Source organism: Carettochelys insculpta, chromosome 1, assembly GCF_033958435.1.
Source record: "Carettochelys insculpta isolate YL-2023 chromosome 1, ASM3395843v1, whole genome shotgun sequence".
Taxonomy (NCBI): Eukaryota; Metazoa; Chordata; order Testudines; family Carettochelyidae; genus Carettochelys; species Carettochelys insculpta.
In genome coordinates, this window is record NC_134137.1 from 45,562,655 (window position 1) to 45,590,460 (window position 27,806).

Sequence of the window (27,806 nt, forward strand, 5' to 3'; positions counted from 1 at the left end):
ATGTTTTAAGGTTAAAAAATGATATTAACAGCATTAGTCTTACCTGCTACACCAGCAAGAATGCAACAAGAATGTTTTAAAAGAGGAAGCTTCTCTGTGCTTCTCTGTGACTTGTATTATGAAAGTTGAAGAATGAGACTTACTGTAAAGAAAAGCTCCATAACTCTGCTGTCCAGGAGGGTTTCACGCCACAACTCTGTTGGCTTTAGCATCACATTTTGTGAGGATTCAAACATAGCTATATAATGTCTGCCCAGTTATCTGGTGTCAAGGTCAACAATAACATTCCTACTTGCCTTTTGGAAAAAAAGCTAGATACAACAGGATCCATTCACAAAGAATGTAATGGAAACAATCTTTAAGCCTCTCCACATACACAGCATAATTCATGCATGAGGCCAAGGAATAAAAGGTATTAAGTATTGAAAAAAAGAATGCCCCAGGAATGTTAGATAACAGTTTGATCATAATTATGAGACATACCATAGTGATATGATCACTTTGATAACCAGGATGTCTAATGTGACGGCGGCGAAGGGGAAAAAAGCAACCGCAATTAACAGGTGTTAAAATTTATGTAAAATAGGAAGTCATTTTCTAAAAAAATTTTCCTGGCAGCTTTTATAAAGGCCTTGTGATTGCTAAAGATAGCTCTTTGAAACATATATCCTATTTTTCTAAATAGCTAAATATGTTTCACAGAATGAAAATATGTTCCCTCCACATATACTGCATCTATGACTTCTTTGCAGAGAGTCAACTAATTGTTCAACATTAAATTACAAGCAGGGAACTCTGCAAATGTCATAATGCTGGAGAATGAGACACAAGAGAAAACACTTCAGCACATAAATCTACTGCACTCTGTCAATCCATGACTATGCTAAAGTACATAAATATGTAGAGAAACGTTGAGAATACAAGTATCAGAGGGGTAGCCGTGTTAGTCTGGATCTGTCACAGCAACGAAGGGTCCTGTGGCACCTTATAGACTAACAGAAAAGTTTTGAGCATGAGCTTTCACTGCACCATGTGGTTAAAGGCATCATATATACTTTAGATTTCTCAAAATATGTAAAGTTTAGACTTTAGAGTTTATACAATAGTAGACATCAATAAGCTCTACTCATTACTGACAAGTTATTCAAAAGAACAAGCAAGTGGAATTTTTAAAAAAAGACAAAAATCCAAAATATAAGTGGCATAAATAAAAATGTGAGCACACACAGGATGCAACATTCCTATTGTCACTTATCCGGGAACACATCATGAGTACCAAAGTGACTCCATCCTTACAGCAGCAGCCAAAATAGAACTTCACCATCAGCATACACTTTTGAACACTCATACAATTTTTTTTCCCAAGGAACAATTGCACTGTAAGTGGAAGAGTCAGTATAACCAGAATTGCAATCAACATAAAACGAACTGAAACAATTCAGGACTTTTAACTATTTCAATATAAAAGCAATTTCATTACATGCAAATTTACCAAACATGAATGTGACCGGTACAGACAAACAATGGAAATTTTTGTTTCATTTACATTTGAGAAGATAAATAAAAGTAAGATATTTATATAAAGTGACTTGATGAAAGAAATTCTGGTTTTGGATGAAAATAAAATTTTGGTGTAAATTATTATAGGAAGTAATACTCCTTTAAAACTTTATAGTTACTCTCAGATGCATTTCAGAGCACTTAACAGTAGCCTAAATTGTACAGTAAGATATGATTTTTGTCCACTCAGGATGATCTGATGAAGAAAATACAGGAAGAATTTATATTTTAATGCATAAATATGCTCTTCTCCTTAAGTCTGTGCTGAATGAATATGAAATATAGAAGTTCCAAAAGAGGATTAGAGATTCAATTTGCTCATTATTAGTTTTAATTTATCATTGAGACCAGTTATATATACACACCTAATTGGGAATGAAAGAAGGGCTGGTTTACTGTCACTATTTTAACAAGCCTCAGTATTTAGTGGACATATCCTGTTATTTTTAGAACTGAATCTCATACTAATGGCCTGATGACACATCTTACAATAGAAGATTTGTAGGTGAAATAACATATGTTCTCTAAATAATCCAAAATGAGACTACAGGTACATCAGCAAACTTAGAACCCATTTTCCAGAACATGTCATTGCAGTGAACGAGTAAATACATAACTACTATTGTAGCCAGGGCTCAGGCACACTTATCACAGTCATGTAAACCGGCTTGAGGGACACTACAATAAAACTCCTAGTTAATTGTGGGGGAGGTGGTCAATGAGCTGTTTGCCACACGCCTGGGCTCTCCCTCCATCTTCCCACTGCACCTCCTGGGCATTGGGGAGCGTCCCCTCACCAGCATCTTTGCTTTCCATGTTGGGGTCTGTGAGGCGGAACAGTGCTGACCCGACAAACACCGACAGAGTACCCCACACCAAGGGTACAGCACTCAAGGCAGAGTCCAATCTCACTTCTCATGCCTGGGCTAACACTGACTTCATTAGAAGCACTTGGAGGTGAACATCTTTCTCGTTTCATCCAAGACTTGAACAACTTGCAAATGCAGCACTTGTTGTTAACGTGCTCTTGCCCAAACACCTCAGACAGCCGTTACGTGGATCACTAACCAGCACAGGGCATTTGCATTCTATACATGGCTTAAAACTTGGGTTCCGGGGCATGCCCCATCAGTAAGCTAAGTCCCGTCCAGGACACTAACTAGGCTGACAAACAATTAAGTCTATTGAGAGCAGTATCTGTTGGAAGATAACTGCCTTTGCAGATTGAAATTAAGCTGTCCAGAGGACAGTAGTTCTGATTAATCACCACCAGCGGCAGGAATGACCAGAGGGCGGTAAGGAAGTGTAGCACCCCTTGTACCATGGCAGAGAGGTAGCAGTCTGTGGGTTGCTAGGGCAGCTCCTCTACAGGTACTGCTGAGAGAGAAACTTCCAACACTAGTGTATGTGGCGAGCACACACACCTATTGTGGAATGGACACGAGCAAGCACTTAACGAAGCTTCTGTTATTATAAAGTATATTGAGAGTTAAAAAAAATTATGATCCAGTAGAGGCCATGATGATCTCTGAGTTTTGTAATAGGTATAAAAGATTAGCTAGTAGACTGTTCTTTAGAGTTCTCTGAAGCCATCTTGAAACTTACTCTTCTTGACACTCTTTCTCCTAGGTAGATGAACAACTGGTCAATTTTAACATACTGTTAACTACTCAGTACTATTTCAGATGTTCTATAAATATCTGGGATGTTCAAAACCTATTGCTTATAGCTGTGTGTACTTAATTATAATAAACTAAAGGGTTAGGTAACAGCATGGTCACTTGCATTTAACCCAGTGGTGGGCAACCTGTGGCCTACTGAAGTTCCACCTGTGGCCCGCAGACTCCCCTCAACCACCCCTCCTATGTACAACAAGTGCATGGGGGAGCCCTGGAATCCCGCCCTTCCTACTCTTCCCTCTCCTCTCCCCACAACACTTTTGTGGTGCTCCAGATCTGTTGATTCACACCCTGTCCTCATCGTTCCCCACCCCCCCAGAGGTGGAATGCCACATATAGGAGGGGTAGGGAGGAACAGTGAGAGCGCGCAAATCAGCAGATTTGTGGTGCTCCAAAAGCCCTGGGAGGAAGGGGAGAAGCAGGTAAGTGCACGGCACCAGTGCCCCAGTGTGTGAAAGGCATGTGGGGGAGGAGAGCAGAGGGGACAGCATGGACTGCATGCTACCTACTGAGCTGAAGGAGGGCCACTCATGCAGTCCACTGACTGATCATGGTTGCCCATCACTGGTTAATCATTGCTCAGACAGAACTGCTGTGTTCCTATCGATTTAATCCTGACACCACCTGAAGTAAAATAATTAAGTGCCCTTGTTGTGGTTTCTAAAAACCCCAGGTAACATCTGCTCCATCAGACTTTGTATTAACTAGGTTTGACAGGGGTAGGTGACCAAAGCCCACAGGTAAAGAAAAATGTGGAGACCTGGGAGATGGGCAAAAACGGAAGGGAACATGGGCTATAATAGGAGACAAAAGAGGAATTAGGCAAAACCATGAGGCAAAAATCAAATCAGTATAAGAATGGCCACAATGGGTCAGACCAAATGTCCATCCAGCCCAGTATCCTTTCTGCCAACAGTGGCCAATGCCAGGTGCCCCAGTGGGAGTGGACTAAACAGGTAACAATCAAGCAATCTCACCCTTGCCATCCATCTCCAGCTTCTGACAAACTGAGGCTAGGGACACCATTCCTTACCCATCCTGGCTAATAGCCATTAATGGACCTAACCTCCAGGAATTTGCCTAGCTCTTTTTTAAACCCTGTTATAGTCCTCACCTCCACAGCCTCTTTGGCAAGGCGTTCCACAGGTTGACTGTGTGCTGTATGAAGCACTTCCTTTTATTTGTTTTAAATCTGCTGTCCATTCATTACATTGGGTGTCCTCTAGTGCTGATATTATGGGAGCAAGTAAATAATTTTTCCTTGTTCACTTTCTCCACACCAATCATAATTTTATATACCTCTATCACATCCCCTTAGTCTCCTCTTTTCTGAGATGAAAAGTCCTAGTCTCTTTAATCTACCTTTATAGGGGACCTGTTCCAAATCCCTAATCGTTTTAGTTGCCCTTTTCAGAAACTTTTCTAATGGCAATATATCTTTTTGAGATGAGGAAACCACATCTGTATGCAGTACTCAAGATGTGGGCATACCATGGTTTCATATAAGGGCAATAAGGTGCTCTCCGTCTTATTCCCTGTTCCTTTTTAAATGATTCCTTACATCCCATTTGCTTTTTTGACTGTTGCTGCACACTGCATCAATGTTTTCAGAGAACTATTTATGATGATTCCAAGATCTGTACCTGATAAGCTGTAGCTAAATTAGCCCCCATCTTACTGTATGTATAGTTGGGATTATTTTTTTCAATGTTCATTACTTTACATTTATCCACATTAAATTTCATTTGCCATTTTATTGCCCAATCACTCAGGCTGTGGCCGTACTTGGCCAAAACTTTGAAATGGCCAAATCAGAGGATGCTAATGAGGCTCTGAAATGAATATTCAGGTCCTCATTAGCATGCTGTCAGCCGCAGCACTTTGAAAGTGCCGCATTTTGCTCTTGTGCAGCTCGGCTACACGGGGGGTCCTTTTCGAAAGGAACCTACAGACTTTGAAATCCCCTTAGGATATTCATTTCAGCGCCTCATTAGTATCCTCCAATTTGGCTATTGGCATGGCCATTTTGAAGTTTTGGCCAAGTGTGGCCACAGCCTCAGTTTTGTGAGATCTTTTCGAAGTTCTTCACGCTTTGCTTTGGTCTTAGCTATCTTGAACTGTTTAGTATTATCTGCAAACTTTGTCACTTCCCAGTTTAACCGTTTCTCCAGATCATTTATGAATAAGTTGAATAGGAATGATCCTAGGACTGACCCTTGGGGGAATGCCACTAGTTAACATGCTCCATTCTGAAAATTTACCATTTATTTCTACCCTCTGTTTCCTGCCTTTTAACCAGGTCTCAATCCACGAAAGGATCTTCCCTCTTATCCCAGGATAACTTAATTTATATAAGAGCCTTTGGTGAGAGACCTTGCCAAAGGCTTTATTGAAATCCAAGTACACTATATCTACTGGATCCCCCTTATCCACATGTTTTTGACCCCTTCAAAGAATTCTAATGGATTAGTAAGACATGATTTCCCTTTTAGAAACTGTGTTGACTTTCACACAACAAATTATTTTCTTCTACGTGGCTGACAATTTTATTCTTTACTATGGTTTCAACTAATTTGCAGATACCAATGTTACACTTACTGGTCTGTAATTTGTGGGATCATCTCTAGAGCCCTTTTTAAATACTGTTGTGATTACAAACCATACTTAACATTTCCACAATTTCATATCCGAGTTCTGTCAGAACTCTTGGGTGAATGCCATCTGGTCCCAGTGACTTCTTATTGTTAAGTTTATCAATCAGTTCCAAACCTCCTCTAATGACACTTCAATCTTGGACAACTCCTCACCTACAAAGGATGGGTCAGATGTGAGAATCTCCCTAACATCCTCAGTCAAGAAGATTGAAGCAAAGAATTCATTGAGTTTCTCTGCAATGACTTTGTCATCTCTGAGTGCTCCTTTTGTATCTTGATCTTAGATGCCTATATATAAATGCAATAAGTATAGGTAAATAGCAGGAAGAACTAAAGTTCTAATAAACACAACTATGACATAGTTGGTATCACAGAGACTTGGTGGGATAACACACTCAATTGGAATATTGGTATGGAAGGGTACAGCATACTCAGGGAGGATATGCAGGGTAAACAGGGAGGAGGTGTTGCCTTATGTATTAAATATGTACCAACCTGGACTGAGGTGGAGATGGCCATAGGAGATGGTAGCATTGAGAGTCCTTGGGTTAGGTTAAAAGGGGTAAAAAAAACAAGGGTGATGTCATGCTGGGCATCTAATACAGACCACCTACCCAAATAAAAGAGGGGGAGGAGGTTTTTTCTAAGCAACTAACAAAACCATCCAAAGCATTGGATTTGGAAGTAATGGGGTCTTTGACTATCCAGACATATGTTGGGAAACTAACGCAGCAAGACAGATTATAAAAAAAGTTCTTGGACTGCACTGAAGACAATTTTTTATTACAGAAGGCTGAAAAAGCTACTATGGAAGAAACAGTTCTAGATTTGATTTTAACAAATAGGGAGGAACTGGTTGAGAATTTGAAAGTGGAAGAGAGCTGAGACAAAGTGACCCTGAAATCAGAGTTCATGATTTTAAGGAATGGTAGAAGGGAGAACAGCAAAAGAGAGACAATGGAATTCTGGAAGGCAGATTTTGGTAAACTCAGAGAACTGGTAGGTCAGGTCTCATGGGAAGACAGACTAAGAGGAAAAACAACTGAAGTGAGATGGCAAGTTTTCAAAGGGATATTAGTAAGGGCTCAAAAGCAAGCTATTCCACTATGTAGGAAAGACAAAGTATGGCAAAAGACTGCCTTGGCTTACCCTGGAGATCTTACGTGATCTCAAAACCAAAAAGGAGTCTCATACAAAGTGGAAACTAGGACTAATTACAAACGATGAATATAAGCAAACAAAAATGGTATGTAGGGGACAGATTAGAAAGGCAAAAGGAACAAAATGAGATCAAACTAGCTAGACACATAATGGGTAACAGGAAAACATTCTATAAATATACTAGAAGAAAGAGGAAGACCAAGGATAGCGTAGGCTCACAGCTGAGTGAGGAGGGAGAAACAGTATCAAAAAGCTTGGAAATGGTAGAGGTGCTTAATGTCAACTTTGTTTTGCTCTTCACAGAAAAGTCTGATGAAGGAATGTCTAACATAGTGAATACTAATGGGAAGGGGACAGATTCAGAACATAAAATAAAAAACAATTTAAAGATTACGTAGAAAAGTTAAATGTATGCAAGTCACCAGGACCTGATGAAATGCATCCTAGAATATTCAAGGAGCTGATAGAGGAGGTATCTGAGCCTTTAGCTATCATCTTTGGAAAAGTCATGGAAGTCTGGAGAGATTCCAGAAGACTGGAAAAGGGCAAATATAGTGCCCATCTATAAAAAGGGGAGTAAGAGCAACCCAGGAAATTACAGGCCAGTCAGTTTATCTTCTGTGCCAGGAAAGATAATAGAGTAAGTAATTAAGGAATTCATCTACAACATCTGGAAGAAAATGAGGTGATAGGCAACAGCCAGCATGAATTTGTAAAGAAGAAATCATACCAAGCCAATCTGACACAGCTTTCTTTGATAGATTAACAAGAGTTGTGGACAGGGGAGAAGTAGTGGACTTGGTGTACCTAGATTTTACTAAGGCATTTGATACGGTCTTGCACAATCTTCTTATCAATAAAGTGGGCAAATACAACCTAAATGGGGCTACTATAATGTGGGTGCATAAATGCCTGAATAACCGCTCTCAGAGAATAGTTATTAATGGTTCATAATCATGCTGGAAGGGCATAAGTCGATTTCTGCAAGGGTCTGTTTTGGGATGGGTTCTGTTCAATATCTTCATCAATGTTTTAGATATTGGCATGCAGAGTATGCTTAGTAAATCTGCAAATGATACCAAGCTGGGAGAGGAAGCAACTGGTGTGGAGGATAGGGTCAGAATTCAAAATGATCTGGACAAACTGGAGAAATGATCTTAGGTAAATAGGATGAGGTTTAATAAGGACAAATGTAAAGTACTCTACTTAGGAAAGAATAATCAATTTCACACATAGGCTGTGCCTACACTTGCATTCCTCTTTTGAAAGAGGTATGCAAATGAGGGAAATAAAATCCAAATGAGGTGCAGATCTGCATGTCCAGTGCCTCATTTGCATATTCTTATTTCAAAATAGCTTCTTTCAAAGACGAAAACCAGCTTAGACACTGCTCTTTCAAAAGTAAACCCCCATCTTCGAAAGAATCCTTCTTCCCTAATGACTGGAAGATAGCTAATGTGACACCAATATTTAAAAAGGGCTCTAGAGGTGGCCCTGGCAATTACAGACCGGTAAGTCTAACGTCAGTTCCGCGCAAATTAGTTGAAACAATAGTAAAGAATAAAATTGTCAGGCACGTAGAAGAACATAATTTGATGGGCAAAAGTCAACATGGTTTCTGCAGAGGGAAATCATGTCTTACTAATCTGTTAGAATTCTTTGAAGGGGTTAACTATGGTAAATTATCCGAATGGAGAGGGGTAACTAGTGGCATCCCCCAAGGGTCAGGCCTAGGACCAATCCTGTTCAATTTATTCCAAAATGATCTGGAGAAGGGGGTGAGCAGGGAGGTGGCAAAGTTTGCAGATGACACTAAACTGTTCAAGATACTCAAGACAAAGGCAGACTGTGATATCTTCAAAAAGATGTCATCAAACTGAGTGACTGGGCAACAAAATGGCAAATGAAATTTTAAGTGTAAGGTAATGCACTTTGGAAAAAATAACCCCAACTATACTTACAATATGATGGGGGATAATTTAGTTATAACTGATCAGGAAAGAGATCTTGGAATTATCGTGGATAGTTCCTTGAAAACATCCATGCAGTGTGCAGAGGCAGTCAAAAAGGCAAATAGGATGTTAGGTATTATTAAAAAAGGGATAGAAAATAAGACAAGGATTATCTTGCTGCCCCCAATATAAATCTATGGTACGCCCACATCTTGAATACCGTGTACAGATGTGGTCTCCTCACCTTAAAAAAAGAGAGATATCCTGGCACGGAAAAGGTTCAGAAAAGGGCAACTAAAATGATTAGGAGCATGAAACAGGTCCCGTATGAGGAGAGGCTACAAACATTGGGACTTTTCAGTTTAGAAAAGAGGAGGCTGAGGGGGGACATGATAGAGGTATATAAAATTATGACAGGTGTGGGGAGGGTGAATAAGGAGAAGTTATTTACTTGTGCCCATAATACAAGAACTAGAGGACACCAAATGAAATTAATGGGTAGCAGGTTTAAAATTAATAAAAGAAAGTTCTTCTTCACTCAGCACATAGTTAACCTGTGGAACTCCTTGCCAGAGGAGACTGTGAAGGCTAGGACTATAACAGAATTTAAGAAAGAGCTAGATAAAGTCATGGAGGTTCAGTCCATAAAAGGCTACTAGCCATGGGTAGGACTGGTGTCCCTAGCCACTGATTGTCAGAAGCTAGAGATGGATGGCAGGAGACAAATCACATGATCATTGTCTTCGGTCCACCCCTTCTGGGACATCTGGCATTGGCCACTGTCGGCAGACAGGCTACTGGGCTGGATGGACTGTTGGTCTGACCCAGTATGGCTGTTCTTATGTTCTTACATTCATATTTATGTCTCTGAAGTTTGCACAATAATTGTAAAAATACAAAACAAGTGGGGACCAAATGTCTAAGACTGATGGCCAACTGCCACATTTTTTAAAGAAAAGATTAACTAATTTCAGCTGTTTAATTTCTTGATGTTTTCTTTATGTAATTTAATTAACTCTGACACTAAATATGCTTTTCATATAAAATGCAATGCCTAGCAGACAAAAGTAAAATTCTTTCTTCCCTTTGATTATAAAAATTCAAGATACAGTAGCTAATAAATTGCAAGTATCCAAGTGACTGAAAAAATTCCTATTACTAATGCAGTTGTAAGGCCTGATTATCTATTTCAATTAACAGCTATTTACTGACACAGAACAAGCCATTTTCTGATCACATACAGCTAAAACTGGAAGCTAGGTCACCAATTTAATTCTACAATTTTCTTTGCATCTGATCAAGCTCCTCTCTTTGGATTCATTTAACTGACTTTAGCCAATTTAAATCAGGGCCATTAATCCAATCGTTCAAAACCACTGAATTTGGAACTGTAAACAGAGAGACATGATCTTAAGACACTCTCTCTCTCTCTCTCTCTCTCTCTCTCTCTCTCTCACACACACACACACACACACACACACACACACACACACACACACACACACAGAGTGAGAAAAATAAGGGCCAAAACAATCCCAACATCTTATTTTGATCACTGTCAATCATGATATTTCTGTGAGTGAAATAAATTCCTTACAGGGGATTCAGATAGAACACCTGAGGGTTTTTTATAGTATATGTCATTCAATGCAAGTGGATTTGAAAAGATTTGAAACATCTTTATGAGTCAGGGATAAAAGTCATCTCTGGCAGTGACTGTTCTGCACTATTTACAGAGGAGAGAGTGAATCACTTTCATCCCTTGCTTCAACATATTAAAGTGTTTAATTGCACCATGGCCATTTAACTCTTTGTTGGACAAATGCAAAATGCAGTTTGTCATATATACTGATTTTCTTCTACTCCATTTATGTGTATGTGGGCATATTCATTTATTTCCGGCATCTTCTCTCATTCCTTCCCCTCCCTCTATGCCTCTTACTCTTTCAGTCCCAGCATTATATTCCTGCCCTCCTCCTCTTCTCTCTCAAACTCTACCCACTTCTTTGAGTTCCCAAGATCAGCAACCTATCAAAGAGAGGAATGAGGGGCTAAGGGACTATCTTAAGGCAACTTGTATGTTTGTCAGGAGGAAAGAGAAAACGTGCTCTTCTTAGTGAGATCCTAAGATGCTTTTCTCTTGACCATGGAATTTCTCTCCTAGCTCCCAAAGAAGCCAGATAAGGGGTAATTCTTGGATGGTCTTACTGCTACATCACCCTCTCCTTTTCTCAGCGGAGAGAAGAAAAGAGGTGTCAGATTCACAGCAAGATTTATAAGCAAATTGAGTGTGATGATCTATTCCCTGTTGGTTCTGCCTGGTCTCACGTTAAAACGGTAGATGAAAGTTCCCACTCTGCACCATCCCGGCATGTGTCAGACAGTTCAGCAGCCCATAACTAGCTACTGCTTCCCTGAGCTAATTTTTCCCTTATGACAAACACTTACAATTTTCCAGAGAAAACAGCAACAACTTGAATACGAAATACAGGAATGACCAGTAGAATGCATAGCAAAGGTATAAATTCCCACCACTGGAAAAAAAAATCTCTCTAAATGTTACATTTGCAGAGGCTCTGGTTATCAAGTACAAGTGGAGTTAATTAGCTGAAGTAAAGGTTCAAACATTAAAAGGATATAATTTGGAGGAAGGAAGTTCCAGCTTAAGACCTGATTGGCTAGTGCAAGATAACGCTGAAACACTGAAGACATCTGAGCACTGAGGTTTTCACGTCTGCTGAATTCCTGTAGTACCTCTACTGTTAGCATGAAGATCTGCCGAAGGTCATCCTCCTAGAGTTCAGAAGAATTAATGTACTATTAATGGAGTCTCACATTCATGAAATAAGAATTTCTCAATTAGGCCAACAACGAGGAAAAATGAACTTAAATTGTCTTTACAAAAATCTCTGATTCTTTAATTAACTTAGAACAATTCTTATATTTTAACAGAAATAAAGCTTTCACCACTGCCCATACAATGTAACTTTTTAAAAAGTTTAAATCCTATTAATTATAAATATTGGCCATTATGAAAAAAAAAAAATCTGATAATTTATTTTCTCTAACAACTGGCAAAGGAGGAGGAATTTGGTGTTTGACACAAAAGAAGTTGATAAGCTGTTCCACAACACCCACAGAACTTATAAAGTTATGCCTTCATAAAAACATTTATCTATAGCCAAGCAATACATCTGAAACAGACGACACCATCTGCAATAATATTTTTAAATGCACAGCTTTGCTTGGCTTTTAACCAAAGCTATATTTAAGAAGATCATTGTTCCAAGAGTATTAGTTTTATCTGATATTAGTAGACAGGGAATTAAGATTCCTACTGTGTATAGTATCAGAGAGGTAGCTGTGTTAGTCTGTAGCTTCGAGAACAACAAGTAGTCTTAGATTCATAGCTCTACAGTCATACAATAGACAAAAATGCACCACACTTTTTGAAACAAATATTTCTAAGATTACCAAGATGTTTACTAAACAAGAAAATACATACTTTGTATTAATTTAATAATTTATAAAATGTTTAGGCAATGTTTTCACATAGTGTAATTATTAATGCAGTTGTTGATGCATGAGTGTTATCCTTTATTAACATTTCTATTAATCAGAAATATAGTTTGCATACATTACTTTGTTTTACTACCTGAAATATTCGTTTGCAGTTACCATGGAACTCCATGCTTAGTCCAATGTTGCTGGTTTTACTTGAACTTGAGAACTCAATCAACAAAGCCGTTAAAATGGAACAGGCCAAAGTTTGCTACATAAGAAATAAATTAAAAATGTTCAATGAAGTAATAATGTTTAAGATGTAGTTTAAGTTATCATATTAGAATATTTCTATGGATGTCAATTATTTAAACTATGCTGTCTAACTATGGCACTAAGTAGCTCAATCCTTCCTCAGATTTGGAGCACTTAAAGAAAAGCCCTTTGAATGAGACACCTCTCTCTGTACAGATTTCACATCTTCTCTGAGGAAACTTGAGTACTCAGGTGGCATGAAAAAGTACTATTAGAATATTAAAACAGGATGAAAACAAATTTGCTTTACATACAATCATGTTTCCGCTTAGTTATGTCAACCCGTTTTCTATATATGTTGTTTAGTTTCTTCCCTGTGAATATGGCTTTATGTTCATTAGGGGCATGTCTACTCTATTGAGCCTACGGTGACTTAGTTACGACAGCACAGTCTTAGTGTAAACTCAGCCTACATATACAGGAGGTTGTTGGTTTAAGAACACCACGTCCATGACGGAAGTAGGTTATGTCAACTACAGTCCTCTTCCATCAGCATAGCTCCATCTATGCTCAGTTATTTGTTAGAATGTTCATCTGGGATGTTTTGCTTTGTAGTTTCAAACTATGTCAAGGTAGATTTTATATGCATACCATGCCTACTACTAGCAAACACTCAGCTTCCTGTTGCCTCTATTTCTCTAATTTACCCAGATCACTCTGCAGTTTGCTTTGGCCTTCCTTTGTGTTTGTAACTTTTTCACAATGGCATCTGATAATGATTAAATTTATACCAGAGAGACAAAGAATGGAACATAGCTAGTCAAAAAAGCACCCCCAAAGCCCAAGCTTCCTCACCCACTTCCAAAACAGTCCAGAACTGGGAGAGAATTAGCAGAAAGTATCACTGCTGGAAGACTCACAGCAGTAAATAAACAAGCCACAATAAACAAGAAGTCCTGTGGCATCTTATAGACTAACAGATATTTTGGAGCACAAGCTTTTGTGGGCAAAGACCCGCTTCATCAAGGAATTCTGCAGAACTGTAGAAGACATCTCAGTCATCATATTGAGGTAGCACCCCAAGGCTATATTAACATTGGGGTCCTGGTTGTCCTCTCACCACACAAAATTTAAGGTAATGGTTAATACTTCAACAGTGTTTAATAGATGAACTACTCAAGAAACTTGCTAGCCTAAAATATACACACCAAGGCCACAATCCTCTTTGCTGAAACATCCTGCAAAAACACTGATTTTTATGAAAAACAAGCCTTTCACCTAATGCCAAAATCCATCAATCATCATCTTTTTCAGTTCTCATTTTCCCCTATAGTTTACCATGACTAATCAACGCAGACAAAAGGAAGTGTATATCGTATACTGCACAGGTGAAATACATTTCACAAATGTTTACACCACAAACATAACAAACACCTTTTGTTGATTAAATGAAAATATTTGTGCTTAATAGATATACCCAACAGAGTTACAACTTCAAAGTTACTGGCTTTACTCAGAGACTGTTTGGAGCCAAGGTGCCAAGGATGGAGAGAGGGGCAGGAATTGTTCCAGGGTCGTACATACCGGCAAGTGTCCAGGGGTTGAATGGAAATATGCACACTACCTCTGAACACCCGAAAGATTAAAGTTGAGATACTATTTATGCAAGCTCGTACAACAGCTGAAAGCAGTGCCATCCACCCACCAACTGCAACATCTTTGTTCAGAAATGCCTCTGATGTCGGTACCTTGACCCTACAGACAAATAGTTATCTTAGCCAGTATACATATTAAATTAAAATTCTTACTTGCTAAACAAATCCCAGACAGATAAAGCAAACATGGTTGTTCCATGCATCTTTGCAGATAATTGCTTACAGTACATTAAAAATGCATTTCATGTCAGCTTACGGTAACTGATTGCTAAGTTCAAATATGTCTATTTCAGTTCAAATTAATTCTTTTAATTTTGATTATTTTGGTGCAATTGTTAAATGGTGAAAGTTCTGTCTTTTCCAGTGGAAAACAAAACAAAACAAAATCTAAACCTTAAATTGCTAGAGCAGCAGTCTCTTTACCTGTCAATCTTATACACTAATTCAGCTGTCTCCTAAATGATTCAGCAGGTTTAACACCCACAAGGCTCAGGATAGATACTTCTCAGACTATACGGCTATTTTCGTTTAAATTCAGAATTGAACCAAAGTAATTAATCAAAGCAAGCACTTCAGTTTTGAATCAAACAACAAAAATATGAAAACATCATTAAAAAAGGTGCTTTTAAAAAGTTAAAAATACATTTTAAAATTTGACTGAGTCGCTGTTCTCTTGCTGGCTACCAAATAGCTCTTTCTGTGCACCCCTCCTGCTGTGCCTCTCCCTGCTTTGCCCCTTCGCCCCCTCACATCTCTGCCGCGCTGCCATATTCCACTCCCCCGAGAGCCTGGTACATGCTGCTCCAGCCCTGTGCAGAGAGCCAGACTTTGGATGGAGTGCTCAGGTCACCAAAAATCTGTCCAACGTGCTTTTTCCCTTCCCTTACTGCCTCTGGCTGGGCTGGCACCCCATGAAAGCCCAAGCTTCTCTGGCTCAGGGCACTGGTGTGAGGAGCCAAGCTCTGCGCACCAAAGCCCAATACAACACTAGCACAAGAAAGCCTCTGTGACCCACAGCTAAGTTTTGGAGTAGTGAGTGAAAGTGATTTCCAGTCTGTTTGTGCCCTAACCCTTCAGACTCCACAACAATCCCGGGGGGCAGGGGCTTAGTGCTCTCTTCACCTGCCCCAGGTCCTGCCCCTGCAGTTCACAGGGCAACTTCACCCCAGACACTCTCCCCTGCTGGGCTGCTTCTCTAGCCAGGTTCACTGAAGTCCCTGCAGTCGGGTTCCCTGGGCCCTGGTGCTCAATGCCTACTTAGGGCTTACCCCTTCCTCCCCACACAGTAGCCAGGGAACAGGGAGCACCTGAATTATGTCGGTGACCAGCAGCAGACTGCAGGTATTAGCTGCCTTTCAACTCTGTACATGCTGGGAGGGACAAGCTGCTTCTAGTAACAGGGAAGCATGGGCAGGGGAAGAGAAGAGCTATGCAAAGACATGCTCCAGGTGATCCCTCCCCTCGCCTGCTCCACTGTGACTGGCAGTAGTTCCTATACCTTCCCTTCACAGGGCCAATAGACTGCTGCTGGCCACACTCTGATGTGAACCACGGAAGGTTCTGGGAAGGGACATAAGTAACAGGGTGTGCCCCTCCTACATGTTGCCTCGGGATGACATGGCACCAGTTACCAGGAGAGGCAAGTCCAGCCTGGGGGCCCAGCCATGCCTGGATGGTGAAAAGCGCTGGGTCACCTGGTCACCCGCCCTGTGAGAGAATGCTGCGTCTGTCATGTCTCCCTGTGTAGGGAGTAGGGGGAGGAAGGTAGGGGTCTGTGCGTGACCCTCCCCATTAGAATTTAAGGTCTTAAAGGTAAAACGATAAATAAAAATAATCCACCTACGCAGTATTGAGCGTTTGTATGGAATAGTTCTGACTGCCTGCCATTGAACTCAAATGAATACGATGACCAGATATCCTGTACTCAGCATATAGAAATATGATCAGCCTACCAAGTGGTGAGAGATTGGTTTCCTTTTCCTGAACAGGGAGGAAGTCAGCTCTTTTAAAGTCTGAGAAACACTGCATTAGCATGAATATTCAATACTCTCCTGTACTGCTCTGGGATACACAAAACATGCAAGGGCCTATGTACCAGTAACAGCAATAGTAAGTCTGAAGCTGACATGGCAGCCAGCAAACATGAGAGGCTGGTGAGAGACAGCCGCAGCTGAGTGGTTGTCTCAAGCAGGTTTGGCCTTACACTTGGATCCACCTCAAAGTCCCTTTCTAAAAGCGACAACAAAAAGAGAATTTCAAAACATACTTAATTTAAAAAATAATGTCAAGACTTACTAATTAAGGAGGCTTTACGAGAAAAACATTTTAAGTTAGTTTTTGGTTATTCAAGTTTGTCCCTTTAAACAAACTAGTTTTTAAGGGTTGTAACTTGACTATCCTGTGGACTGCCCTTGCTAACATTACGACGTCCATACATGTGGAGTCATTCAGGGGAAACAATTCTGAATAACTTTCTGTGTGGTTTTCTAGAGTAAGGGGGCCTTGTTCCTCTTTAGCTTAACCCACAGAAAACAAGAGCAAGCTAGCCTTATTCCAAAATAAAAGAGTACTGAGTTATCTGGGAATAGCCATTCCTAAATAACCCTATGCGCAAGCTGCAGATAAGCCCATAAGAGGCACTTGTGCTGGGGCTCAGCAATACAAAGCGGCCCAGAGCTTATGGCTGTTTCTGCTGCAACTGCGGCAGTCAGAGCTCCAGGCCCCCTTGCACTGCTGCCAGCGCTGAAGAGAAGGGGCGCACCACTCCACATGCTACAGCCTGGAAGTCGCAATGGGCTGACTGTGCAATGCCCTGCCCCTTCCAGGGCCAGTGATGGCTATTGTCTCTTCTGAAGCTGGGAAGAGGATTCCTGGTTTGCATACACATACCTGTGCCAGTGCACTACAACTGACAGCGTAGCCCTGAAGCACAGCAGCTCTATCTAGCCTCTACAAATATGTGCATGCCTACACTCTCAGTTTCATACTGAGGTAGCTACACCCAAGCCTCAGTCCACGTTATCCAGCTACAATGTTATTTAAAAAACATGGGTTCTTAAACCAGGTTTCTTCTTGATCTGGTTAATTAATTGCATTAAGAGCATACCTTTTCCCACGGTGGAGACATGCCATAAAAATGCTGTAATTTATTCAAAACAAAATAATGCTATACGTCTCAATATATTGCATGATATGCGTGATATATTATTATTGGGGAAACAATCAGTCCAACAATTTTAAAGGGAGCTACGTACGGCTCTCTCTTTAGCTCATTAGAAGAAAAATCACATTTATAACACCTTTCAAAAGAGTTCACTTGGTACACAGCAACTTTCTCACACAATCTTTTCACAGTCCAGAATTCTAAGTTTACAAGTGTCTTTCATAAAGATGGATCTACAAAGCATACCCAGACACTCACCCTATAGCTACATTACTTAAAATCTCAGAAAAACCTCATGAAAATTTGAAGAATAAAGTTAATTCAGATCAACGAGTGCAACACAAACCATGCTTGGTAAAAAAAAAAAAAAACTATGCATCTGAGTTACAAGATGCTTTTAAAGGAACTACATTTTAGGTTCTTTGGTTTTCCACTTTTAATAACATGCCTCAATACAGAGACAATCAAATTCAAGAATGCCATATACTAATGGGTAGAAAACACAAGTAATTCTGACCATATTAAAAGCAAAATCTCAATGTTCCAACTTGCATATAGAGGCATTAACTTCATACCAGTAAGAGTACACCTCATGAGCCTAGCTTGTCTCACTCACCAGCAATTTCATTAGTTCTGTCACAAGAACATACTCAAACAATAAGCCCATCTGACAAAATAAAATACTTCAGAGCATGGATTGTATCTTAGAATAGCCTGGCACTTACCCCAGTTAGCTTTATTTCCAGTAATAAATTTTTGAAAGGCTGACATACAGAAAACACTCTCAGCTGCTTGAAGAGAAGATCAATGAGACTTGTGATAAGAGATTAATTTAGCCATCAGACACCCAGTAACAGCGTGGCTTTAGACAATCAGATTCTTTTAAACCTATACACAACACTGAAAGAGCCACTGCGTGAAAAATATGCAAAATTATAAACCTTATTCTGCAAAAACAGCATATATGATGAAGATTACTCCATGAAATCATGCCCTATAAGATCTGGCTCATTCCTTCTAAGGGAATGTCACTTTTTCCAAATGCCAACCCCATAATGAACATTTGTGGGATTTCACTCAATGGACTGTGACAAAAGTGTAGACAAAAGTGTAAGTGAAATAATATATTTGAAAATAATTAGCTTACAAAATGTGCAAAAGGAAGAACAATTGAATTACAAGTTAAAATGCAATGGCCTAAATCATAAAAGCTGACCAAGACAAAGCAAAATTAGTTGTACAGCAAAACTGCTGCATCCCACTCAAACTTCCTTGTGTGAACCTATTCATACTGAAGCCATGTCTACACGTGCATGCTACTTCGAAGTAGTGGCACTAACTTCGAAATAGTGCCCGTCACGGCTACACGTGTTGGGCGCTATTTCGATGTTAAGATCGACGTTAAGCGGCGAGACGTCGAAGCCGCTAACCCCATGAGGGGATAGGAATAGCTCCCTACTTCGACGTTCAACGTCGAAGTAGGGACCGTGTAGTCGTTGCGCGTCCCGCAACATCGAAATTGTGGGGTCCTCCATGGCAGCCATCAGCTGAAGGGTTGAGAGATGCTCTCTCTCCAGCCCCTGCGGGGCTCTATGGTCACCCTGTGCAGCAGCCCTTAGCCCAGGGCTTCTGGCTGCTGCTGCTGCTGCTGCAGCTGGGGATCCATGCTGCATGCACAGGGTCTGCAACCAGTTGTTGGCTCTGTGGATCTTGTGTTGTTTAGTGCAACTGTGTCTGGGAGGGGCCCTTTAAGGGAGCGGCTTGCTGTTGAGTCCGCCCTGTGACCCTGTCTGCAGCTGTTCCTGGCACCCTTATTTCGATGTGTGCTACTGTGGCGTGTAGACGTTCCCTCGCAGCGCCTATTTCCATGTGGTGCTGCGCAACGTTGATGTTGAACGTTGATGTTGCCAGCCCTGGAGGACGTGTAGACGTTATTCATCGAAATAGCCTATTTCGATGTCACTACATCGAAATAAGCTATTTTGATGTAGCATTCACATGTAGACGTAGCCTGAGAGATACTTGGTTAAAGCTAGTCATATTTACCCTCACTGCAAATTCTAAATTATCAAGCTAAAGAAGAAATCCCATTTGGGAAAAGTCAGGATTTTATATTTTCTTTTGCACCCTAGATAGCTGAATTTCAGTTGATTTGACAGCACAAGGGGCTCATTCCCTTCTTAGCTAGAATATGAAACTAATCCTTTTAAACAATTTTCAGTTACTCCTCTTAGTGATTTTATAAGGTTCCAGTCTCCTTTCCCTTCCCACAATGGAATCTCTATTGTTAATGTAACCAATGTTTCAGGACCACAGAAAGTATGTGCTAGAAGTAATTCCTCAAGAACATTAACTAATATAGAAACAGGTAGTTGATCAAGTAGAAATGGGACACTGAGGCAGAAACCTTCATGGGTATAATTAAAAAGGTTTTCATAGACCAAGTCTTTCAAAAGTGAAACTTCTCTTGCAAGATAGCTCTGCAATGAGAAGGGGCAACGTTCCTGCTGCCTGCCCACAATTCCTCAGATAAACTATTACATTTACAGACATCATTTCAGATAACTTAGGCACAACAGAACTAACTTTCTTCAACAGTTTTGCCCCAAATGCTCTTTTTATAGCTAGACCAGCATTTCCCAAGTGTGGTCTCTGGGTCAGTACCAGTCCTTGGAAAAAAATACTGGTCCTTAGAAAATATACAAATTATCACTCTGTACTATTATTATTGTGAATAAATAATAAACAGTGGAAAAAAAGGTATTGAAAAAAACCCACATCCCAACCACATAAAGATCGGGAAACCCTGAGCGAGACCATCTGATGTTCCACTAGCTATGCAAACAAAATGAAGCTCTACAGTTATACCAGGGAACAAAATAACAAAACCAAACCACACAGCTCATCACGAGTATCAGATAGTCATTTTAAGCCAACTGTTACATATACTCAAATTCTAGTTTTGGCAGGTCACACACAGGGCACGTGTGCTTAATGTGTTAACTTCTCAAACTTGCTTCCTCATCTTTCCACAGGACTTATCCTCTCCCAAATGCATGCTGCAGCTGACACATCCATTCTATCTCATGCAGGTCTCCAATTTATGAACAGGTCGTGTTCCAAAAGTTTGGCCGTAAGTTGGTTTTTTGGCACTCAGAATATATTTTTCCATAGAAACAATGTTAGAAGTTCCCAGGCTAGTCCAACAAAAGGCTATTTAAACCCATAATGTAGCTGAAATACTGTCTATCTGCAATGAAAAACAAGAAAATAGTTTTTCTATTTCATCTTGAATGATGTTGCTTGAGGAACGGCAGGTTTAGAGGAGGATGAAGAGGTTGGTGGAGATTCCAAAGAGGATTTTTGAGCACCCGCAGGATGCCTTCCTCCCTCCCACCCTGTGGGCTTTGCATGGGCTCCTGCAGTCAGTCCCATTTCCCTTCCCCCATGGGCTGCACCCAGCCTCCACTCAGCAGGAGGTGGTGAGCAGCCCGAGTGTAGGCTGGAGGACTCTGGAGAAGCTGGGGGCAGTCATGCAGCCGGCCACTAGAGAGAAGGGGCAGCCTACCCCTCAAAGGGCCACTTTTCTCCAGCAGCTGGCTGTGCATTCACCCTCTGCTCCTCCAGAGTCCTCTGAAGTCCTCCAGACCTGTACCTCTTGCCTGCTCGTGAAGCCAGGGCTGTCCTTACCATTTGCAGAATAGGCAGCTGTGTAGGTCACCCAAAAATGTGGGGTACCAAGGAGTCTTAATGCCTACCTACCTACCTCTTCCTATCTCTGTTCTGTGGCTCCACTTCCTCCAGAGAGGATCTAGTTAACTTAAAAGTGAAAAAGCCTGCCAGATCTGTTAGAATATTGAACCTGCAGAAAGAACAATTCAAGTCGTAATGAAGCCACATACAGGCATTTACCAAACCCCCAGTATATATTCTGAATTTACTGTGCTAGTCTAGAGGGCCTTAGTTTAAAAACGGCTTTTAAAACATTTCATTAAAGTGTTGCTGAAGATTATAAATTTAAAAAAAAAAAAAATCACATTTCTAAAAAAATCATTGCCACCCCCAGTGTGTAGGCACAGTTTAATGGCTCTGCCTAGGGCCCAATAAATCCTAAGGACATTCATGCCTGAGGCTACAGACGAGCTTGTTTGTTTGTAAGATGGATGTTTGTAACTCTGAGGAGTGCCAGTGTCTGACTTAACTGTCATACACCTACGACTCTTAGTTTTCAATGCTATACCTATCACTGTAGCTATCAAAGCACTCAACATTTAATTGCAAACTCTGTCCAATAAGAATCAAGAAGCTCTTCAGTAACTATTATTCAGCTGTCTTCAGAGCGTGTCTCATTATTGCAATGTCTAATAAACTGGGAGTTGTACATCACTCTGTAGCTCTGAAAGAAGATTAACTGATTGCTTATACCAGGAGTCAGCAACCAGTCCTAGATGGAGTGCTTTTGACCTCTATGTCCTCCTTATAACAGCTTCGTTAATAAATAGAGATGCAGCAGAGCTTTACAGTTTGTGTGGTGGTTGGTAGCATTAGCTGGTCTTTCATTAATTCACAGGCAGCATGGCTTTGAGCAACCTCTCAGCTGCATGGTGGAAGAGGGGCAGGTCTGAGCTCCTGCCTCGTGTACTGATAAAAATCAACCTGCATGCCAAGAGTGGCACGTGTGCTGGGGGTTGCTGATCCCTGGCTTATACAGTGACCCGCTTAGCTGGTTTAATTATCAGTCTGCTGTAACTAAATTAAAGGCAAAACATGTACAGTTATTTAGGCTGTGGCTTCCCTTTTTTAGCTGATTTTTATTCATTACCCTTGTTGAAAACTCAAGTCAAGTACCTGTATTCTCATTATGAAAAATATGAAATCAACTGTGCACTATGTCATGTGATCTTATCAAATGTAAAGGACCTTCAATTTAAGCAGTGATTATTCAAGTCTTGTAATTTTGTGATTAATTTTATTGAGCCCATACTTACAAGAAATAGAATGGCTAGCTGCAGTTTCTCTTGAGCAACTTGACACAGCTCAAGCAATTTCATACTACGAAGGCAATGAAAATTTTACTTTATAAACTATATTTTGCAGTCATCTAATTCAAGTAGACCAGAAAGCCCAGGATGGAATAAAGAAAAGTGGCACTCCAATAGTCTCACAGAACCAAAAGCAGAACCACATTGCTGTTATATAAAATTAAAAAGATTACAGAAGAATTCTTAAATAAAAAGCTAGGGTGAAAGCTGACAGGTACAGAGGAGCACATGGTTAGGACAGACCCATCTCTCGCGGAAGATTTATTAAAGGTGATATCCTATATCCAAGTAAAGAGAAGTTGACAAAGTAAGGCCTGGTCTATACAAGAGAATAAAGTCAATTTTAAGGAACTTAATTCAATTTTTTAATGTACCTGTCTTCATTACAAATACCACTAGGTCAATTTTAAAGGGTGCTATGGTTGATTTTTCTGCTTCACCAATTTCATGAGGAGTAATGCCAAATTCAAATTTACAAGGTTGACTTAAGACTAGTGTAGAAACAGCATTATTCAGTTCAATTTTACTGGCCTCCAGAAGTATCCCACAATGCCCCTAATGGGTCTGTTCTGGCCATTGCTTTCACCTCCATGGCTCTCCAGGTGAGCAGGAAGTAGGTAACAAAAGGCAGGGATCACCCTGGGAATCTTGAATTCATTTCCTTTTTGGCCAGCGTGGCTAGCAGACCTCAGGAGCACACCTCAGCAGTGCATGTGGCCATGAGTTCTCAGGGTTGCAAAAGAGCCCCAGCATGAAGTGCTCACGAGATCCAGGATCTCATTGCTGGGGAAGTTGGGGGAAATCTGTCCTGTGGCGACCACAAACCATCAAAAGAAATTTGGATATTTATAGGAAGATTTTAAAGGGCATGATGGAGAAAGGCTACACCAGGGACGCTCAGCAGTCCCAGGTGAAAATCAAGGAGCTCAGACAGGCGTATCAGATGATAAAAGATGCCAAAAGGCAGTCTGGGTCATCTCACCAAACATGCCACTTTTATAAGTGGTTTGAGGTGATTCTGGAGAACCACTCAATCATGGCTGTAAAAGACCACCTGGACTCCTCTGACATACTGCTCAGGAATCCTATGATAGCCTCAAGAAGGAGGAGATGGTGGTCAGTGAAGAAGAGGAAGATGAGCAAACCAGTCAGCAGGCAACCAACAACCAACAAAGCTTATCCTGGAAGCAGCAAGGCCCTCTTCATCACTTTGGCAGCAGTCTCTTCATCTCAGGACATTCCGTAGGTAACCAATGATCTAGAGGGCAGTTCTGGTGAGTATTTTTTTAAAACTGCCACAACCGCTTTTCGGCTGGGGTAGGGTGGACATATGCATATACAGCCTGGGGTCCCTAGAACAGCTTATTAATATTTCTGTGGATGGAGTGCAGATCCTGTTTGGACAACTCAACATAAAGATCTCAGACAGGTACTCTTACTTTTCTCACAAGGTTTTTGGGGAGGTCTGACTTATTTTGGCTTCCATGACAGGACATCTTGCCACACCAAGCCACCAGTAAGTAATCTAAAATCACGGCACCACAGAATATTCTTGAAAATTTTCCAGCCCTGGGTGCACAGAGTAGGAACATAGTTTCTTTTTCACTGTTATTCTTGGTAGGCTGACGTCTCCTTTTGCAACCTATAAGCAGCACAGGAAGTTTCATGAAAGTTTATCCCTTTAACATCGCCACTCTGCTCCCTGTGTTTAAAGTCCATTAAAATTTCCCAGGACTGACCCACTGCACCACGTGGCTGGGGGGCTCTCCAGCTTACACCCCCCCACCATGCATGCGGCTGAAAGGTTATACAGGTCCTCACCCATCCATGAGGCTGGTAGGCTCTGTGGACCCTGCCTTCAGACACTGGCATGTCCAGTGTGGGGTTTCAGTGCTTTAAAATGCTTTTTCCCTGGACAAGATTTGGAAGGAAATGCTAAAAAAGTTTATTTTCATGCTTTACATTTCTCAGGACTGGCTATCTCAACCAGCCACATATCCCTGATTTGCATTGCACCTATCTGTGCTTTCCTGGTTGCCCTTGTGTCCAGCTGTTTGTAAGTACTGGTCAGGACATCTGCTTCTGCCCTCCAGCTTGGCATGAAATTTTACCCCCACGCCTCACAAAGATTATGAAGGACACAGCAAGCTCACACCATGACAGGAATGTTGGCTTCACTGAGGTCCAACCAGATTAGAAGGCACCCAAATCAGGCTTTTAAACAGCCAAAGGCACATTCTACCACTTCTGCACTTGCTCAGCCTACAGCTGAAGTGCTCCTTGCTGCGCTCCAGCTTGCCTGTGTATAGCTTCACAAGCCAAGGGACCAGAGGGTAAGCAGAGACTCCCAATATCACTATGGGCATCTTCACATTTCCAATAGTGATTTTCTGGTCTGGGAAAGTCCCAGTCTGAAGCTTTCTGAACAAGCAAGAATTTCTAATGATGTGCATGTCCAGTACCTTTCCTGACCATCCCACGCAGATGTCGCTGCGGTCAGGTGGTCCAGAGTCAAGATGGGGATGTGCGTTCCATCTATCACTCTGCTATAGTTAGGGAACTCCATGGTAGCAAAGACGTCCATTATGTCCTGCACATTTCCCAGAGTCATGGTCTTTCACAGCAGAAGGGCACTGATTGCCTTGGCTACCTGGATCACAACAGTCCCACTCTAGATATGCCCACTCCAAACTGATTTCATACTAACCAGTAGCTAGCTGGCATTGCAGGCTTCCACAGAGCAATTGCCGCTCACTGTGTGAACAATCAAAGCAGGTCTCATTTTGGTGTTGCAGCACTTCAGGGCGGAGGACAGCAATTCACAAAGTTCCATGTAAGTAACCTTATGCATGTGGACATTTTGCAGCCACTGCTGATCATCCCATACCTGCAAAATGATGCAGTCTCACTAGTGTGTGCTCGTTTCACAGCTCCAGAACCAGCGCTCCATCGTATGCAATGCATCCGGTGCAGCAAACAGCTCTGCATTCCTGTTCTCCAATGCTTCATCAAGCTCCAACTCAGGGTCCTTCACCTCCTCTCAGTTGCTTAGTCTCCTAAAGTGCTGCAGGACACTTCTTGAAGTGACCACAACATACTGTGGAAAAACTTTAAGCTTCTTCAGGTCCACGCTAGCCTTGTAATGGCATGTGCTGGAGCAGACTGTGGAAAAGTGGCAAGAAAATGCCTTTGGGCAGTTTGTTTTCAATGGGGGGTGGGGAGATTGGTGGCATTGCACTCTGGGATGATGACATCAGACACCCACAATCACTTGCAGTGCATTTTTTTCCCCATAACATACTGGCACAGACACCCAGAGTGCAACAGGGCTGCAGGAACTGTGGGATAGGTACACAGAAGGAGGCACTGCTGACATAGTCAAACTTAGCAAAGGTAATGGGGACATGCTATGAACACGTGTGGATACTCAGTATCAACTTTATAAAATCTAGTGGCAAAAAGTCAACTTTAATAAGTTCGACTTGATATCCTAGTGTAGATACAGCCTCTAGGTAAGAAATAAAGAGAAACAGTGAAGCAAAAGAGAGTGTACCTTTCAATCACACTACATGGAGGTAAACAGCTAAATATTGGCAAAATTTATAAGTGCTTATATTCAAATGCAAGACGTCTAAATGTGAAGGTGAGTAAATTTGAGTGCCTGGTATTAAGTGAAGATGCTGATATCACAGGCATCAGAGAAACTCGGTGGAATGGTTATAATCAACAGGACACAGTAATACCTGGTTACAAAATATAGAGAAACAACAGAATAGCTTATACTGATGGCAAGTGACATGATATGTGAAACAAAGCATTGAGTCAAATTAAGTAAAACTCTTAAACGAATCAAAGAGTACCACAGAAACTGTATGGACAGAAATTCCATGCTTGATTAATAAGAGTATGGCACCAGGAATACACTACCAACCCTCTGACCAGGTGGTCACACTTATTGTGAAATGCCGAGGGAGATGAGAGAGGCTACAAAAATCAGGAAAGCCAATAACAAGGGTCTTCAACAATCTACATACTGATTAGGAAGGTCACCTCAGGACAGGTGTGTAGACAAAATTTTTAGATACCATCAATAACTGCTTCTTAGAGCAGCTAGTCATGGAACCCAAGGAGAAAGGCAATTCTTTATACCATCCTGAGTGGCACACCGGATATGGTCCAAGAGATGAACATACTACAAGTGGAGTGTCACACAGTTAAATTTAACATATTTCTAAGGGGGGAATACCAAAGAAACCCAACATGGTAACATTTAAGTTCAAGAAACTGAAGGGACTAGTTAAGGGAAAATTTAAAAGAACAGTCACAAGAACAAAATGCTACATGGGGACATCAAAAACACGCTGAGGCTCAAATTATACATAAATATGATATTAAAAAAACACAGTAAAAGAACCAACAAAAATGCCACCATAGCTAACCAACAGAATAAAAGAGAAGGTTAAAAAGGCACTTTTTAAAAACCACAAGTCAGTTTCAACTGAGGGAAATAGAAAGAAGCCAAAATTTCATTCTCTCTCAAAGATAAAATTATAATTAAGTAGGCAAAAAATATATATTTTTGAAGTGCAACTAAGAAAGAACAAAAACTAACAGCATTTTTAAAAGGATGTCAGAAGTAGGGAGCCTCCCAAAAAATCTGAGTGGGGTCACTGGATGATTAAGGTGCTAAAGGAGCACTCAAGGAAGAAAAGACCATTGGACATGGAAGTCCCTCGAAAAGTGACATTTTATCATCAAGGAGGATTTTATAACCTGAAGTTATAAGCGCTGCCTTCCTTAAATCTATGTGTTTATAGCTCGAAAGAACATGTGCAGATGGGGGAGAATGGAAGACATCTGTGGGTGGGGGAGAGGAGGAAGAAGAGAAGATAGGTGAAGTCCAGTCTGCTTATACTGAAAGTGGGTGGCAATTGAGGAAGGAAGGCCAGAAAACTAGCATTTCTACAAAGCAGGGATAAGGCTGTAATTCACCATCACTAATGTACACTGACTGTGTTGGTAGTAAGGTTAGGCTGTGGATGGGGAAGCAGAGGTATTTGCTGTTTGTAGTCTTATCTCCTTACTTTTTAGGTTTTATACTAAGCATGTTATATAAAGTGCAAACTTAAGTGACATATAATGAAACGTCTGAGCATATTACTACACACAGAGTCTCAGTTTGGC

The 27,806-nt window shown here is 40.9% G+C and overlaps 1 protein-coding gene across 1 annotated transcript in view; it reads right to left on the reverse strand.

The window, feature by feature from the left end:
- Positions 1-27,806, reverse strand: part of XPO4 (exportin 4) — a 145,337-nt gene that overhangs the window by 61,643 nt on the left and 55,888 nt on the right. The window contains exons 5-7 of the mRNA XM_074985345.1: positions 12,662-12,778; positions 11,646-11,799; positions 144-256 (exon numbers count right to left, since the gene is read on the reverse strand). Of these exons, the coding sequence (XP_074841446.1) occupies positions 144-256; positions 11,646-11,799; positions 12,662-12,778 (384 nt within the window). The remainder of the gene's footprint in view (positions 1-143; positions 257-11,645; positions 11,800-12,661; positions 12,779-27,806) is intronic.